Source organism: Cajanus cajan, chromosome 4 (genome assembly GCF_000230855.2).
Source record: "Cajanus cajan strain Asha chromosome 4, NIPB_CcT2T_4, whole genome shotgun sequence".
Classification (NCBI taxonomy): domain Eukaryota; kingdom Viridiplantae; phylum Streptophyta; class Magnoliopsida; order Fabales; family Fabaceae; genus Cajanus; species Cajanus cajan.
In genome coordinates, this window is record NC_138520.1 from 5,402,141 (window position 1) to 5,416,060 (window position 13,920).

The 13,920-nt window shown below is 28.5% G+C and overlaps 1 protein-coding gene across 1 annotated transcript; it reads left to right on the plus strand.

Moving 5' to 3' along the window:
• The first annotated feature begins 4,215 nt into the window (after positions 1-4,215).
• Positions 4,216-5,778, plus strand: LOC109788378 (calcium uniporter protein 5, mitochondrial). Its single transcript, XM_020347091.3, has 2 exons — positions 4,216-4,698; positions 5,071-5,778. The coding sequence occupies exons 1-2, from the start codon at positions 4,288-4,290 to the stop codon at positions 5,530-5,532; spliced, it is 873 nt and encodes a 290-aa protein (XP_020202680.2). The 5' UTR covers positions 4,216-4,287; the 3' UTR covers positions 5,533-5,778.
• The last annotated feature ends 8,142 nt before the right edge of the window (positions 5,779-13,920 follow it).

Here is a 13,920-nt window from a genome sequence, read left to right on the forward strand (position 1 = left end):
CAACGCCCTACTTGATTCCCACTTATGCACTTCAATCTTTTTTGTCTCATCCTATCCTTTAATACTTCTTACTTTTTTGTTTGAAAAATGCTAACTAAAATTCTAAGAATATTAATTTATAAACTAATAATAAAGTACTTTTATTACAATAAAAAAAGGTGCAGCATCAATTATTATTAAAATACTCTCAATATGCTTTTTAATATACAATTCTCACTTATATATGTATCTTGTTTTTTTTTTTTTGACGAATTGATTTCTGTCTATATATACTTTCATCGTGTTACGTAACTCAAGACATTTTTGCAGAGAACCTAGTATTTATGGGTCCATTTACACACTTTAGACTTTGTTGAGATCGATTTTCTTTTATTCAGCCTGAGAATTAGCAATTAAATTCATTATATGTGTATCATGTTGGATGAGAGGTAGAAGGTGTGAAGATACATCTTTAGTTCAGTACCCTTCATGTATTATTAGGGGGTAAATAGGTTAAATTAGTTCAAATTTTAAATATATAAATTAAGTTCATTTTATAAAATTAAAAGTAAATTTAATTTATTATTTATTATAACTTTTTTTTTATTATAAATATCGACCTTTTTAAAAATTTGGTTTGATTTATTAATCTAATTAAAATTTTATATTATATTAATGATATTAATTAGGTCAATAAGTATATTTTTTAAAAACAAAAAATCTGTTTTTAAATGTCGTTTTGAGTTTTTTTTTAATTTACGTGATAAAAAAATAATTTATTCTATATTATTAAAATTTAAATTTTAAAAGAAATATATACAATGTCACAACGAAAGAAAAATGAATATTTTTTGTTAGAGAGACAATTCGTACACATTTATATATAGACGTAAATTGATGTATAGGTTGTAAATATTTAATGAAAATGGTAATTTTATTATTATAAAAAAAATTTTAAAATATTTTTTGTATCTCATTTAGCCTATTCAAAATAATTAACTCATATTTTAATAAAATAAAATAGTTATAGTAACAAACTAAAAATATATTCATTCTACATGAGGTGATCTCACAGATATACATATACAATACGATAAAGAAATAATAGTAAGAATCATTTTAATTATATACAATAAATACGGCTGTTAGAATTTTTATTTGTAATTTTTAAATTTTGTATGAACAGGATACGTAAATATTTAAGTGGAATGATAAATATTAAAAATATTAATAATTTTTATTTTATTTTATAAATTTATTTATTTATTTATATTATTGATATATATATATATATATTAATTTTATATTATATTATATATATAAATAGGTTGACCTATTAAATCTAGTATATTTTTTATAATTTTAATTTTAATTTTTGAAAAATCAACATTGACCTATTCTCACCTTAATGTATCATGTTGGATGAGAGGAAGAACTTGTGAAGGTATTTTCTTTTTTTTGTGAAATGTGAAGGCCCATCTTTAGTTCAGTACCTTTCACCAAAAAAAGAGAAGGCTAATTTTATTAATTTATCTGCTACTACATTCGCATATTCTCTTTGAAAAAGTTAATTCCACCGGCACTGGATGCACTTTAGACTTTGACTAATTATTACAAATTGCAATGATTTTACACATTTAAATTTTATTAAATCCGCTTTGGGTCTTCGTCGATCATCAATGTCACCCTATAAAACTTGACTTTGATCAATTATCATTGTTGCGCTTAGGACATAATTAGCTTGATCAATCATTTAAGTTATATTTCAACTTTACTGAGTCTTGGCTAATTATCAATTTTACGTTTGGGTTTTATTGGATGATAGTCAATATTAATGGACAATTATTTCATGCACCCAATTTATTATATATTGCACTCCTTTGTACCCTGTAACTTTTTTTTCAACGAAATTCTTTTTCTGTTAAAAAAAAATATTGCACCCATCATTATTGCTTGAGAATGGGTATCTCACTTATGAAAAAACAAATTTTTCATTAATGTCACACTTCACCCTTATTTGATCTTGGCTAATTATCAGTGTTATGTGTAGGTTTAATTTAACTTTCATTGATCATCGGTGTAAGATATTATATTAATAGTGTCTTGCCAATATACACTTATGATTTATTATGTTTTAGTCAATTATTTTATTATACTTGTTCAATTATCGGTGTTATAATTGGAATTTATTGTGTGTTAGATAATCATCAAGGTTTTATTTCAATCTAATTAGACATTGATTAATCATTAATGTTATTCTTGTGTTTAGATAAATTTTAGTTATTTAGTGATGTAACACTTTAACTTATTTGTGCATTAATCAATTATCAATATGTACGTTTTGAGTCTCATTGAATCTTGGTCAACTATCAATATAATGCTTTAGCCTATTTAATTTTAGAACAATCATAATTTGACCTAATTAGGCATTAGTCTATCACCATTGCAATATTAGATCTTAGTCAAATACTAAGGTATTACTTCAACCTAATTAAACTTTAACCGATCATTAAAATAACACTCGAGTGTTTCTCTATCATTATCGTTAGATCTTATTAAGTCTAAATCAATAATTAGGGTAATTACATTTTAACCTAATTATTATTTGGTTATAATATATTATTAATACAAAAAAATACATTACTATTTAATATACTTGACAACACATCAAATATAAAATTATTAAATGACTTAATAATATCGTCTATGAAATTTAAATGCAGTACCTTACTTAAATGAATAAACTCCTTATTACTGGTTTATTTTGTTACAGCTCATTTTTTGTTTTTGTTACAGACTCAAAATACTGTTTTGTATATTAAATACGTAAATATTTCCAGGTAATAATGAGAAGACAGCTAGGATTTCCTTGTGTCTTCCACGATAACGTGCAAGCAACGAAGAAACATTTCGGAATAAGTACAAGACTCAATTCAGTGCATTTATCATCTTAAAATCCTGTTTTGTTATTATTTATTCATATTTAAAATTCCTAAATGCATTAAATCAGCGTCTACATTCAATTTAATTTTTGAATCTGGTTCAGACTTCATTCAGAGACTCAACTTTTTGTCTTGTTTAATATCTAATTATACGTCTTCAAGAATTGTCCAAAGGACAAATACGATAAACTACTCTTGAAGCTTTGAAGAAATAAAGATTCCAATGAGATGCAGCAGCCAGCTCCATGCAGACTCAAAACGATTCAAAGGAACAAATCATCTTTGTGCCCAATTTTCAAATAAAAAAGGTGGCAAATTAGTTAATAATCAATTTATTTTGTGGGCAATTACCTAAAAAAAATAAACTAATTAACGAGTTCGCTTTCTAATTAGTTTACAAATGCCTTTCAAGCATTATTATACAATTAAGTCGAAGTATTTTTTCAAGAGAATATCACGAGTAAAATACTAGTAATTTTTTTAATATTATTTTTAATCAATTATTTAATAAACTAAAAACTTTTGTAAGCCAGAGCCCCTGAATATATATTTTTTTTAACAAGAACTTTAAATTAAAATAGACTAAATTTTATATAAAAACAAAGTCAAGTACTATTCTTAAGATTATGAATAGTTAATCATAAACTTTTTAATGAGATTATAAATTTCTTACCCGTTTAACACAATACCACTTAAGAAAAATGTAAGCGGAACAAATTTTAGATTATTGAAAAAAATGATGACTCCTTATTTATTTATTTAGATTTTAGAGCGAAGCAAATGCAAGAAAGAAGTTAGAAATTGTTCCGGTCAAAGGATAACGGTCGGAAAAACCCTAGTGATATGAACTCTAAGAAAATTTACCCGTCGTCCTAACCTAGAACATTTGATGAGTGTAACTTCCTTTTAGTAAAACCATTCTTCCTTTATATATATGGGTGTCATATTTAAGGATACGAATCTTTTTCTCCAATCCCAATCCCTTGAAATAAGCCTTCATTTTATTTCTCATAATGAGCCTATAAATTACATTTATAACCGTAATCAAATATGTGCGAGAATCATGAAAATTACTGCCTTAGTCAGTCTTAGAAAATCCGTGAATGATCTTGAATTCGACTTGTTCGGTTGGATGGGGAGTTGGAAGATATGTGACACTCCATGCTTAATTGTTAAAAGTGCAAAGAGTCTTTACTCAGTCAATTCGGTCAATTGGGGATTTGGAGGGTACAGAAATGTAAGAATATATTGTTTGAAGTTGGTGTTAGTTTGTGAGAGTTATATATATAGTGAGCAAATATAGTGGGTTTATAGCCTCTGTCATAAGTGATTAAATTGAGAAGGAAAGAAAGAAAGAGGCAGGTGAATGGCAGTTGGGAAAGTATTCCCAAAACGACTGATGGAAGGTTTCAAATCGACGTTGCGGTCTCTGCCAAACACTTCCAAAAGCAGCCTCCGCCGCGAGGCCGAGGGCAGAGGCGTATACAACTACGCGCAGTCGGAGATTGTGTCGTTTCCGGTGGGAGAGAAAGTGAAAGGCGGCAACGGAATTTGTGCCAAGGATACGAGGAAGATTCTCATGGCATCGCAGGTGGAGAAGCTGAAAGCCAAGCTCAGAGACATTCCACACACCTCAATTTCTTACGCTCACTATTTTCGGATCTGCCTTCAATTTTCTCACCACAATCAACGTCAAGCTGCTGAGTTTGCCAAGATATTGGATCACTCTGGAAACGTCATCGTCTTCGGTAACGTCGTTTTTCTTCGCCCAGAACAGGTACGTAGAGTTAATCATGTATAATAATCATATCTTTTAAATTATTTTATTTTATTTTTATTTAATTAAATAAATAAATAATATGACATTATTAAAAAATATGATTAGATCATTAACTCAATAAATAAATATATTTTTTAATTTAATATTTTTTTTTAAAAGAAAAAACAACCCTGGTTTAGTATAAGCTCGTGAGGGTGGTATGGCCAAAGGGTTAAAAAGACACTATTCAAAAATATTAAATAAAATATTTTTTATAGCACAAACATTCAATAAAAAGTATTAAATAGTGCTTAATTATGAGTGATTTTCAGAATCTTATAAAATTCCATGAATGAATGAATAAATCATCATCTGTTTTCCATTTTACAGATGGCAAAAACATTGGAGAGCTTGATATTGGAATCAATAGCCAATCCAGAGGACCCGAGAAGAAAGGAGCTAGAGAACATGGAGAGGCAAAAGGCCATGATTGACGAAAAAGCAAAGGCCCAGGTCCGCGGCGAGCTTTATTGTGGGCTGGGCTTCTTGACGGCTCAGACAATTGGGCTCATGAGGCTTACTTTCTGGGAGCTAAGCTGGGATGTGATGGAGCCCATATGCTTTTTTTTGACCTCTTTGTACTTCAGTTTTGCGTACATTTTCTTCCTTAGAACCTCAACAGAACCCACCTTCCAGGGCTATTTCCATACCAGGTTCAAGACCAAGCAACAGCGTCTCATGAAGAGGTACAACCTTGATATTCAAAGGTACAATGACCTTTGTAAAGCGTGCTATCCAACTTCTTACGCACGTGCCAATTCCCAACCTTTTCCACCTTTCAATCATGCCTAAGGAATTGTTCTTGCTGCCATGCATCGTTCAAGAATTATATTGCACGACTATTACATGATCAAGATTCAAGATACTTCACTACTGTCTACTGAAATCAAAAATACTTATATATATCACTGCACTACTGAAATTTTAATTCTAAAGGACACAACTATTACAATCATCGAGTTAATATATAAAAGATCATAAAGCGACTTTGTAGCCTCTAAGTTGAAATCAAACCCAATGATCCAAGATCTTTTTTTTTTTTTGTGGTCCTTTTTATTTATGGGCCTCTATCAATTATGGGATTACCTTCTTGTTTTTTCCGCAAAATTTTGAAATGAAAAATTTGCACACGTTTCACCCCCACAAAATGGGCACACGTCATACAAAATAAGGAAGGAGCGAGGGGACAGCTAGCAGTCTTTGACCATTTGTCTATTTATAAATAATGCTCTTAGAGGTTTTAATTCGATATTTTATTTTAAAGTTATTGTATAAGTAGGAGTGTTGGTGGATTGGATTGAATTGGATTTAGATAGATTTATTATCTAGCAATCAAAATTGGCTTATGATAAACACACCTCCCCTCTCGTATAAACACACCCCCTTTTTAAAAAAAAATATATAAAATATCTAAATTACTTTTTTTAAAAAAATGAAATTCCTAAATTTACATCTCCCTTTCCCGCACCCCCCCTTCCCCGCACCTCACACTCCACACCCCTCTTTTTCCCAAAGTCTCTATCTGCTCAATGTCATTAAGCAATATACTTTTACAGTCATTCTGAATAGAAAAAAAGGAGTAACCCCACCATAACCAGCATAAGAAAGACTCTTTTACAATCATCAGCATTCCGGAAAGTATTTTTACAGTTATTAGCATTTTGGAAAGTACTTCCGGAATAGTAAAATTATTGTTCATATAATTCCGGAAAGAACTTTCCGTAATAGTAACTTTAATATTATGGAAAGTACTTTCCGGAATTATGTAACAAAACATTTCCGGAAAATACTTTCCGGAATAAGAATTTAATATTATGGAAAGTATTTTCCGGAACATTTTTATATAATTCTGGAAAGAACATTCCGTAACAGTAAGAAGAAGAAGAAGAGGAGTGCCAGAGAGAGAAAGAAGAGGGGTGTGCGAGGTGCGGGAAAAAAAAAAAGAAGAAGATGAGTGCCAGAAAGAGAAAGAAGAGGGGTGCGCAATGTCAACAGGTGGTCTTGTAAGAGAAAGACTCTTACTTGTTCTATGGAAAGAAACACTAGTACAAAAATGACTTTTAAAATAGGGGTTTTAAAATCAGTCATAAGGTAGAACGGGCCGTTCTTCTTGCAGAACGGCCCGTTCTGGTGCCGTTCCAGACTAAAGTTTACATGCAGATACAGGATAATGTTCCATGCATGTACTTTTTACGCAATGGTTGAACCTTATGTACGCATGTGATGTCCCGGTATTGAGAAAGAAATCGGCCAGGAATGGATTGTATACTTCAAATTCTGAGTCAACAATCCTAACTCGAGCACTTATATAAAAGAAAATCATTGTAAAGAAGCTTTAGTATAAAGGATACTTACCAGAGTCAAATCCTTCACCGGCAAAGAGCCTTTCTTATGCTGGTTATGGTGGGGCTAGTCCTTTTTTTCTATTCAGAATGACTGTAAAAGTATATTGTTTAATGACATTGAGCGAAAAGAGGCTTTGGAAAAAAGAGGGGTGTGGAGTGTAGGTGCGGAGAAGGGGGGTGCGGGGAAGGGAGGTGTAAATTTAGGAATTTCATTTTTTTAAAGGGTAATTTAGATATTTTATATATTTTTTTTAAAAAAGGGGGTGTGTTTATACGAGAGTGGAGGTGTATTTATCATCTGCCATCAAAATTTGATGAGTTGGGTTGGATCGGATTTATGTAATTTTTTTTAAAATTCAATCCAATCTAACCCAATGATGAATGAGTTAAGTTGAATTAATTGTGTTAACATAATTAAATTTATCTATTTTTGGTGAAAAAATAAATATTTTAAAATATATATATGTAAATTATTTGATACATTGTTATATATAAAATGTTATCAACCTATAAGACAAACAATGATACAAACTAAATTCTAAAATAAATTTATTAACTTTTTACATTATTATTAATTCAAAAAATATTATTAATTAATATAAAATGAGATTTAAAATAAATGTATTATATTATTACAACGTTATCGACCTAAAATACAAAATTTGTTATTAAGTAAGAGTGACAGTGAGTATTGTCCTGAACAAATAATTATTTAAACACAACAACAACAACAACAATAATAATAATAATATGATAAGATTGGGTCAGATAACGAGTTGAAAACACAAAATCCATTACTCGATTCGCATAGTGTCGACTTTTGATTGGATTAGGTTAAATCTGACCGAACACTGAAAAATTCAATCCAAACTTATTAGATTGATTTAAGTCAGTTCAAATTCATAAATTATCTGTATCCACTTATATCTCTACGTGTAAGATCGTGACGTATACCTTTTAGACACCATGAGAGTCATATACTAAAATTCATTGCCAAGTGTTGGAATATAATTCTCTTATTAGTTTCTACATAAAATATCGAACTTAATTGTAGGCAAAAGGCAAAATATTTAATTGGATGACTATTTATGTTAAAAATGAGTTAAGTTAGAATAATTCACAAGTTAATTAAAGGAATTAGCTGAACGAACAAAATTAAAAGATCTAACAAGACATGTAATAGCGATGCATGTGTTTTCCCCCTAATCATTAGGAAGATAAAAATTGAAGAGGGTAGAAGTAGATAGCAGCACATTTTTATAAGGTTGGAATTCCATGGCGGAAATCGGTTGAAAACACTTCCTTTTTTAACAAAAATCCAAATTAATCCAACACTACTTGACAGATTGAAAATGCTACAAATAGTTTTCTTTAACTTGTAACTTTCTTTTTTTATTAAACTAAGAAATTATAACATGTAACCATTGGTTAGAATGATAGTTAACAATTACTACTTATTTAGCAGTATAGGCTTTAACTAGATAGATTTGGAAGGGAAAAAAATGTATATTTTGTGGTGGTGCAAAACTACAAATAACGTTTTGTCCTATTAATCAAAGTGTTTATGTGCCAAATTATTTCATTCAAGAATAACAATTAGTTTACCATTTTGTTTCTTGTTTTGGCCTCTGTCATCAACTAATGAAAACCTATACATGAGAAAGCATGAATTTGTGTAAGACACCCCTTCTTAGAATGAGGAGCAAGAAAAACATGAGTGATAGTTGTCTATTGATTACGACGGCATATAGACCGTAGGTGTTGGAGCCGAGCCCCGCATGTTGATTATTCTTGACCCCTCTGCCAACGACGAAGTTTTGTAGGGGAACATTGCTCGTGTGGAACAGCTCAAATGCACATTCAATAAAGTTTATTTATTTATATTACAAATTCAATAATTACATATTATATGCTCCTCCTCTAGATCTCACCCACACATACTATGTTTAAGATTTTTCACACTCTTCAAAAAAAAAATATATATATATATTTAATACTAATATGTTAAATTCAAAATACTCGGTTGATATTTTTAACAAAAATAATTATATCATAATAAAAATAATATATGTTTGTGTCCTTTACTTTGTGTATATTCACAATTATCAACAGAGATTAATTATTGTTTTTAGTGATGAATATTTTGTACTTGTATCATAATTACCAAAAATATAAGAAAAGTATTTGGTTTAGAAAATGAAAAAAAAAAAAAAAAAGTAGATAGCAATAACAAGATAATTTTTTAAATTACATTTTAAAGGAGAAAAATAAAATAAATGATAAAATTTCTCTTTCACCTTATTTAATTGTGTAGAAGTAAAAGAAAAGAAATATATATATATATATATAATAAATATATTAAATAAATATAAGATGCGATAAAATCTTTAAAGTTATTCAAATTTATAACTCTCAGCTCCGAGACTTGAATTCAACTTTAGACTTGAATTCAGCTCTCTAATTAGAATTGTTCCGAGGAGGAATTAGAGCTAAACTATGAAGTCTGAAGGAAGAAAGGTTCCAAAAATTTTCTCTCTAACTTTTAAAAAAAATGAACTTATGAAATTCATATCTTAAGAAAACTTTATATACATTTTCCTATACTTGGTCAATTTGAACACAACACAAAACAACTTCAAAACAACTTAACTTATAAAAATTCTTTAATCTTTAGAGTTTTACAACAATTAAACAATAAAACATACAATCATTTAATGAATAAAATAACTAAACAATTATAAAATTTACAATGTTATAATATAATATTGAACAAACTCTTAGATTGAAAAATATATGCTAGATTGATGATTTATAAATTAATCTCAAATTATTTTTCTTAAATATATTACATTAATTAATTATTTTAAATCACTACTCATCAACGTATTTAAAAGTATAATTTTAAATCCTCTAACTATATTTTTTTACAAAACTTTTTATTATAATAGATAAAAAAACATTTTTATTTATGTTTTAAAATATTATATATGTGTGTGTGCGTGCGTGTATGTATATACATATATATATATATATATATATATATATATATATATATATATATATATACATTATTTAATAAGAGAGATCCACTTATTCCAAGCATAAATCTTGATAAACTTACCTCACTCAATAATTTTCGTTCTACACAAATTCTAACGATCTTGCTGTCAAATTAAAAATTCTTAATAAATATATCTAAGTCTACAAATTTAAAAAGAAATTAAAATTATATGATTATCTGTCAATTTGAATTAATAACACATAGTGTCAAATAGTTTTAAATTTTTTTAAAATTTGTAAACTTAATCTATGTATTAAAAACTTTTAATTTAATAATTAAATCGTTAAAAATTAATGTGAAATAAAATGTAAGTTTATTAAAATTTACTCTTTGAATAAATGGATATCCCTCTTATTTATTATAAAATATTGGGAGCAACAGTGCTAAAATACAATAAGGTATTTTTCTTGGGCTGAGTGGTTGTAACTTATAAATTTAAGGACATTTTTTTTTATGAATACGAATAACACAAATTTTTTTGGCAAAGGGTATGGTCGGTTTGCCTTTCTGTTTTATTTGGGCCAGCACTTGCGCAGTTAGAATCATCTCAAAACATTTACTCATTTTGTTTGAGGACCTCATAAGAAAGAATAATAATCATCCCACTCACTGGTCAACAAAACTATATAAGATTCATGGTTGGTGTTAGCACAACCGATAACTATATATATATATATATATAAAGAAAATAAAAATAAAAATTGAGGGTGGGGCAATCCAACGCTATACTATGACGTAAATAAAAAAATTATGCATTCATATATATACTCCTAATTAAGACAATTCAAGTTGTACTAAATTTCTTAAATACTGAATTTAAAAAATCAAATGCTAATGAAGCTACCAACCTATACCCTCCATATTTTTATAGCTTAATGAAAATATCATGTAGTGCTTATTTTCAAAGGAAGTGATTGTCTAGCTCACCTGATTCGAAACGATGCAATCCTTTTCTCCTTTCCTTTTCATTTGAGAATCCTAAATTATATTTGGGTTTGGTGATCACATCAACAGATATCCATCACTTTTCTTCAATGCTAAGGCCTAAAGTTGTAATCTGCATTTTCTTAATTAGCAGACTGAGTGTGTATTTTCATAACCCCAACTCTACTTCTTATTCTGATCCTCCTTAATTAGAAAATGTTGAAATCCTTTTTTAATGGATCTTCGTTATCTTTGACTTTTATTTTATGAAAAAACATATTGAATGAAAGTATATTGTACGTTTTCTTTAAGATAAATATAATAAAGTGATCGATGGTATTATTAGTGATATGTTGATTATGAGTTGTGCATAACTTTTAGTTGGGGTGTGGTTGAATGATATATATATATATATATATATATGTAAACCTTGGTTAACACGGTGATCCAAAGATCCTATTAATTAAGATTGGTTGCATGTTATTTAAGTTTAATCCATAACCTTTCGCAACATTCTAATAATATAACATGTCTAATTAAAAAATCGTGCATTGCAAGGGAGTCAGAGAGAAGGTTCCGACACCCTGGATTTTTACTTTTTTATTTATGTAAACCCTAATTACCAGGTATTTATTTACTTGAGCATCTTGTTTTGGATTTCATGACTAATCAACCATATATGCTGCCCCAAACAATAAGTACGCTGTAATCTTGGTGTTATAGAATGAACATATTTGTGTGTGTTTGTGATTACGTATGAACAGTCCTAAATGTATTTATGAATATCCTAATGCATAGTCCAAAATGTATTTATGAATATCCTAATGCATTATTTAATTTTGTTTCGTTCGCATAAATTTTAGTGATCGTAGGCTTTTCTTTTAGCAGGACAAAAAAGCTGCAGTTTGTACATGTATGTGTGAGCTTAGATGTAGTTAATAGCTAGTACAATAGTCACATAATGAACATGTAACCAAATATTTTTGGTTTTTGTTGTTCAAACACTCGTATTTCTTAACAAAAGTCGTGAGATAGATCTTCATGGATATGGAGTGAGAATATTTAGAAGTATTATTTGATTCTATGGTGGGTGGACATGGTTGTGAACATATTTGTATATTATTTGATTTTATTGGATTAGTCATACTCACATATTTGAATACCATCTCATCTGGTTATACAAAAATAATATAAAATCTAATGAACATATATATATGTATAGTATAGAGAACAAAAAGTTGATCAAGTTGCAGCTAAGTCATGACCCACCATGTTATTTAAAGCTTGATTGAAAAAGACAGTAATATAGTCTAGCTCTAACTAATATTAAAATGGTGAAAAATAAGAAACATATGCAGCTCTATAAATGATGTGATAGGATCCAAACATCTATGTTGTAAGAGTCTATCAGCATTGTCTCACCCGAGGCCCACTGGCATGTGCCATAGCAGTAGCATTTGTAGCACCCAAAGTCATCGGGTAAAACAGTGCTTCCCTTCGCTGCAACGCCTATACTGCGTAACTTTCCATGATCATATGTCCTTTGTCGCCAAGCATTTAATTCGATTCTCATAGGGAGACTCTTTCAGTTACATTACAGTAATTCATTTGGACCTCAAATAAGTTATATCATTTATGAACCATCTTTTCTTTCTTTTTATCCTCACTTCTAAATAGCAACAAATATTTATCCAATATTTAAACTTTTTTTTTGTTACAAATAATTTAACTGCATGACAAAATTAATTGATAAATTAACTTTGAAAATTTATGAACTAGCTAGTTTATCTTAAAAAGCTTGTAAATTATTAAAAATTTCATTGAATTAAGGATGTAATTGACAAAACTAACGAATAAATTGGTTAAAGGTGGCCAAATTTGATCTAATTGTCGGAGATTTTTTTTTTTTGCTGATAATTTTGCTGAATCATTATCAATATATTAGAGATAAAAATAAAAACAAAAATATACTAATGCAACTTTATATAACCAATATTTTTTTATGTCGAGTAAATTAACATTCGTTATAAAATGCGTCAGAGATAGTTAATTTTATAGTTGATTTTAACTTTTTTATGACAGGTTTAATAACATTCAACATATTTTTTTATTTTTTTTGTGATGGATGAAATAATATTTAACATAAAAAGTAGTTTAAAATTTAAAGAGCACATTTCACGTTTTCAACTCTAGATTCTTATTTTTAGTTTCGTTACCTTTTCCTTTTCTTTGTTCACCTTCTTGCACATTTAGGTAATTATTTTCCTCTATTACTTTCATTTTTCTTTGTGCATTTTTTGTTTATGATTTTCTTATCATTCCCTTTTCTTTTGCTTTAATAATGTGATAGCTTGAAAGCAAATATGGTAGTAAAAGTGGTGAATCTGGTGGCAAAGGTGACAAAATGTAAAACACGGTGCCAACAAAATGTTAAGATGCGAGAATGAGTGGGGAAGAGAGCAACAATAAAATGTAAAGAAAAGTGCAATGATAATGAAATGTGAAAAGATGTGAAGAGAAGGAAAGAGCACAACCACATAATGCGAAAAAAATACAACAAGAAAAAGAACGCAACAACAAAATACAAATACAACGTGAAAAAAAAAAAACAAATAAGTAATTGTTAATTTAAAAAAATTATGACTTCTACTATTTTTATAACCAATATAAAATATTTAGACTTTTTATATTGTCAAAATTTATGACGGTTTAAATCAGCATAAAATGCTTTTTTTATCATCCTTAAAAGTTTCACACATTCTAGTGGTACAACAACAAAATTATAAATCATAGTTCAACTGAAGTAGCTTATAAATTATAAGATTAATAATGAAATAAACTTATTTTGTA

What these genes read in the sequence shown, in the direction of transcription:
- LOC109788378 (XM_020347091.3), top strand. Translation starts at nt 4,288, where the DNA reads ATGGCAGTTGGGAAAGTATTCCCAAAACGACTGATGGAAGGTTTCAAA. An exon ending in TTTTTCTTCGCCCAGAACAG is followed by an intron (nt 4,699 to 5,070) that starts GTACGTAGAGTT and finishes TCCATTTTACAG; the next exon opens with ATGGCAAAAACATTGGAGAG.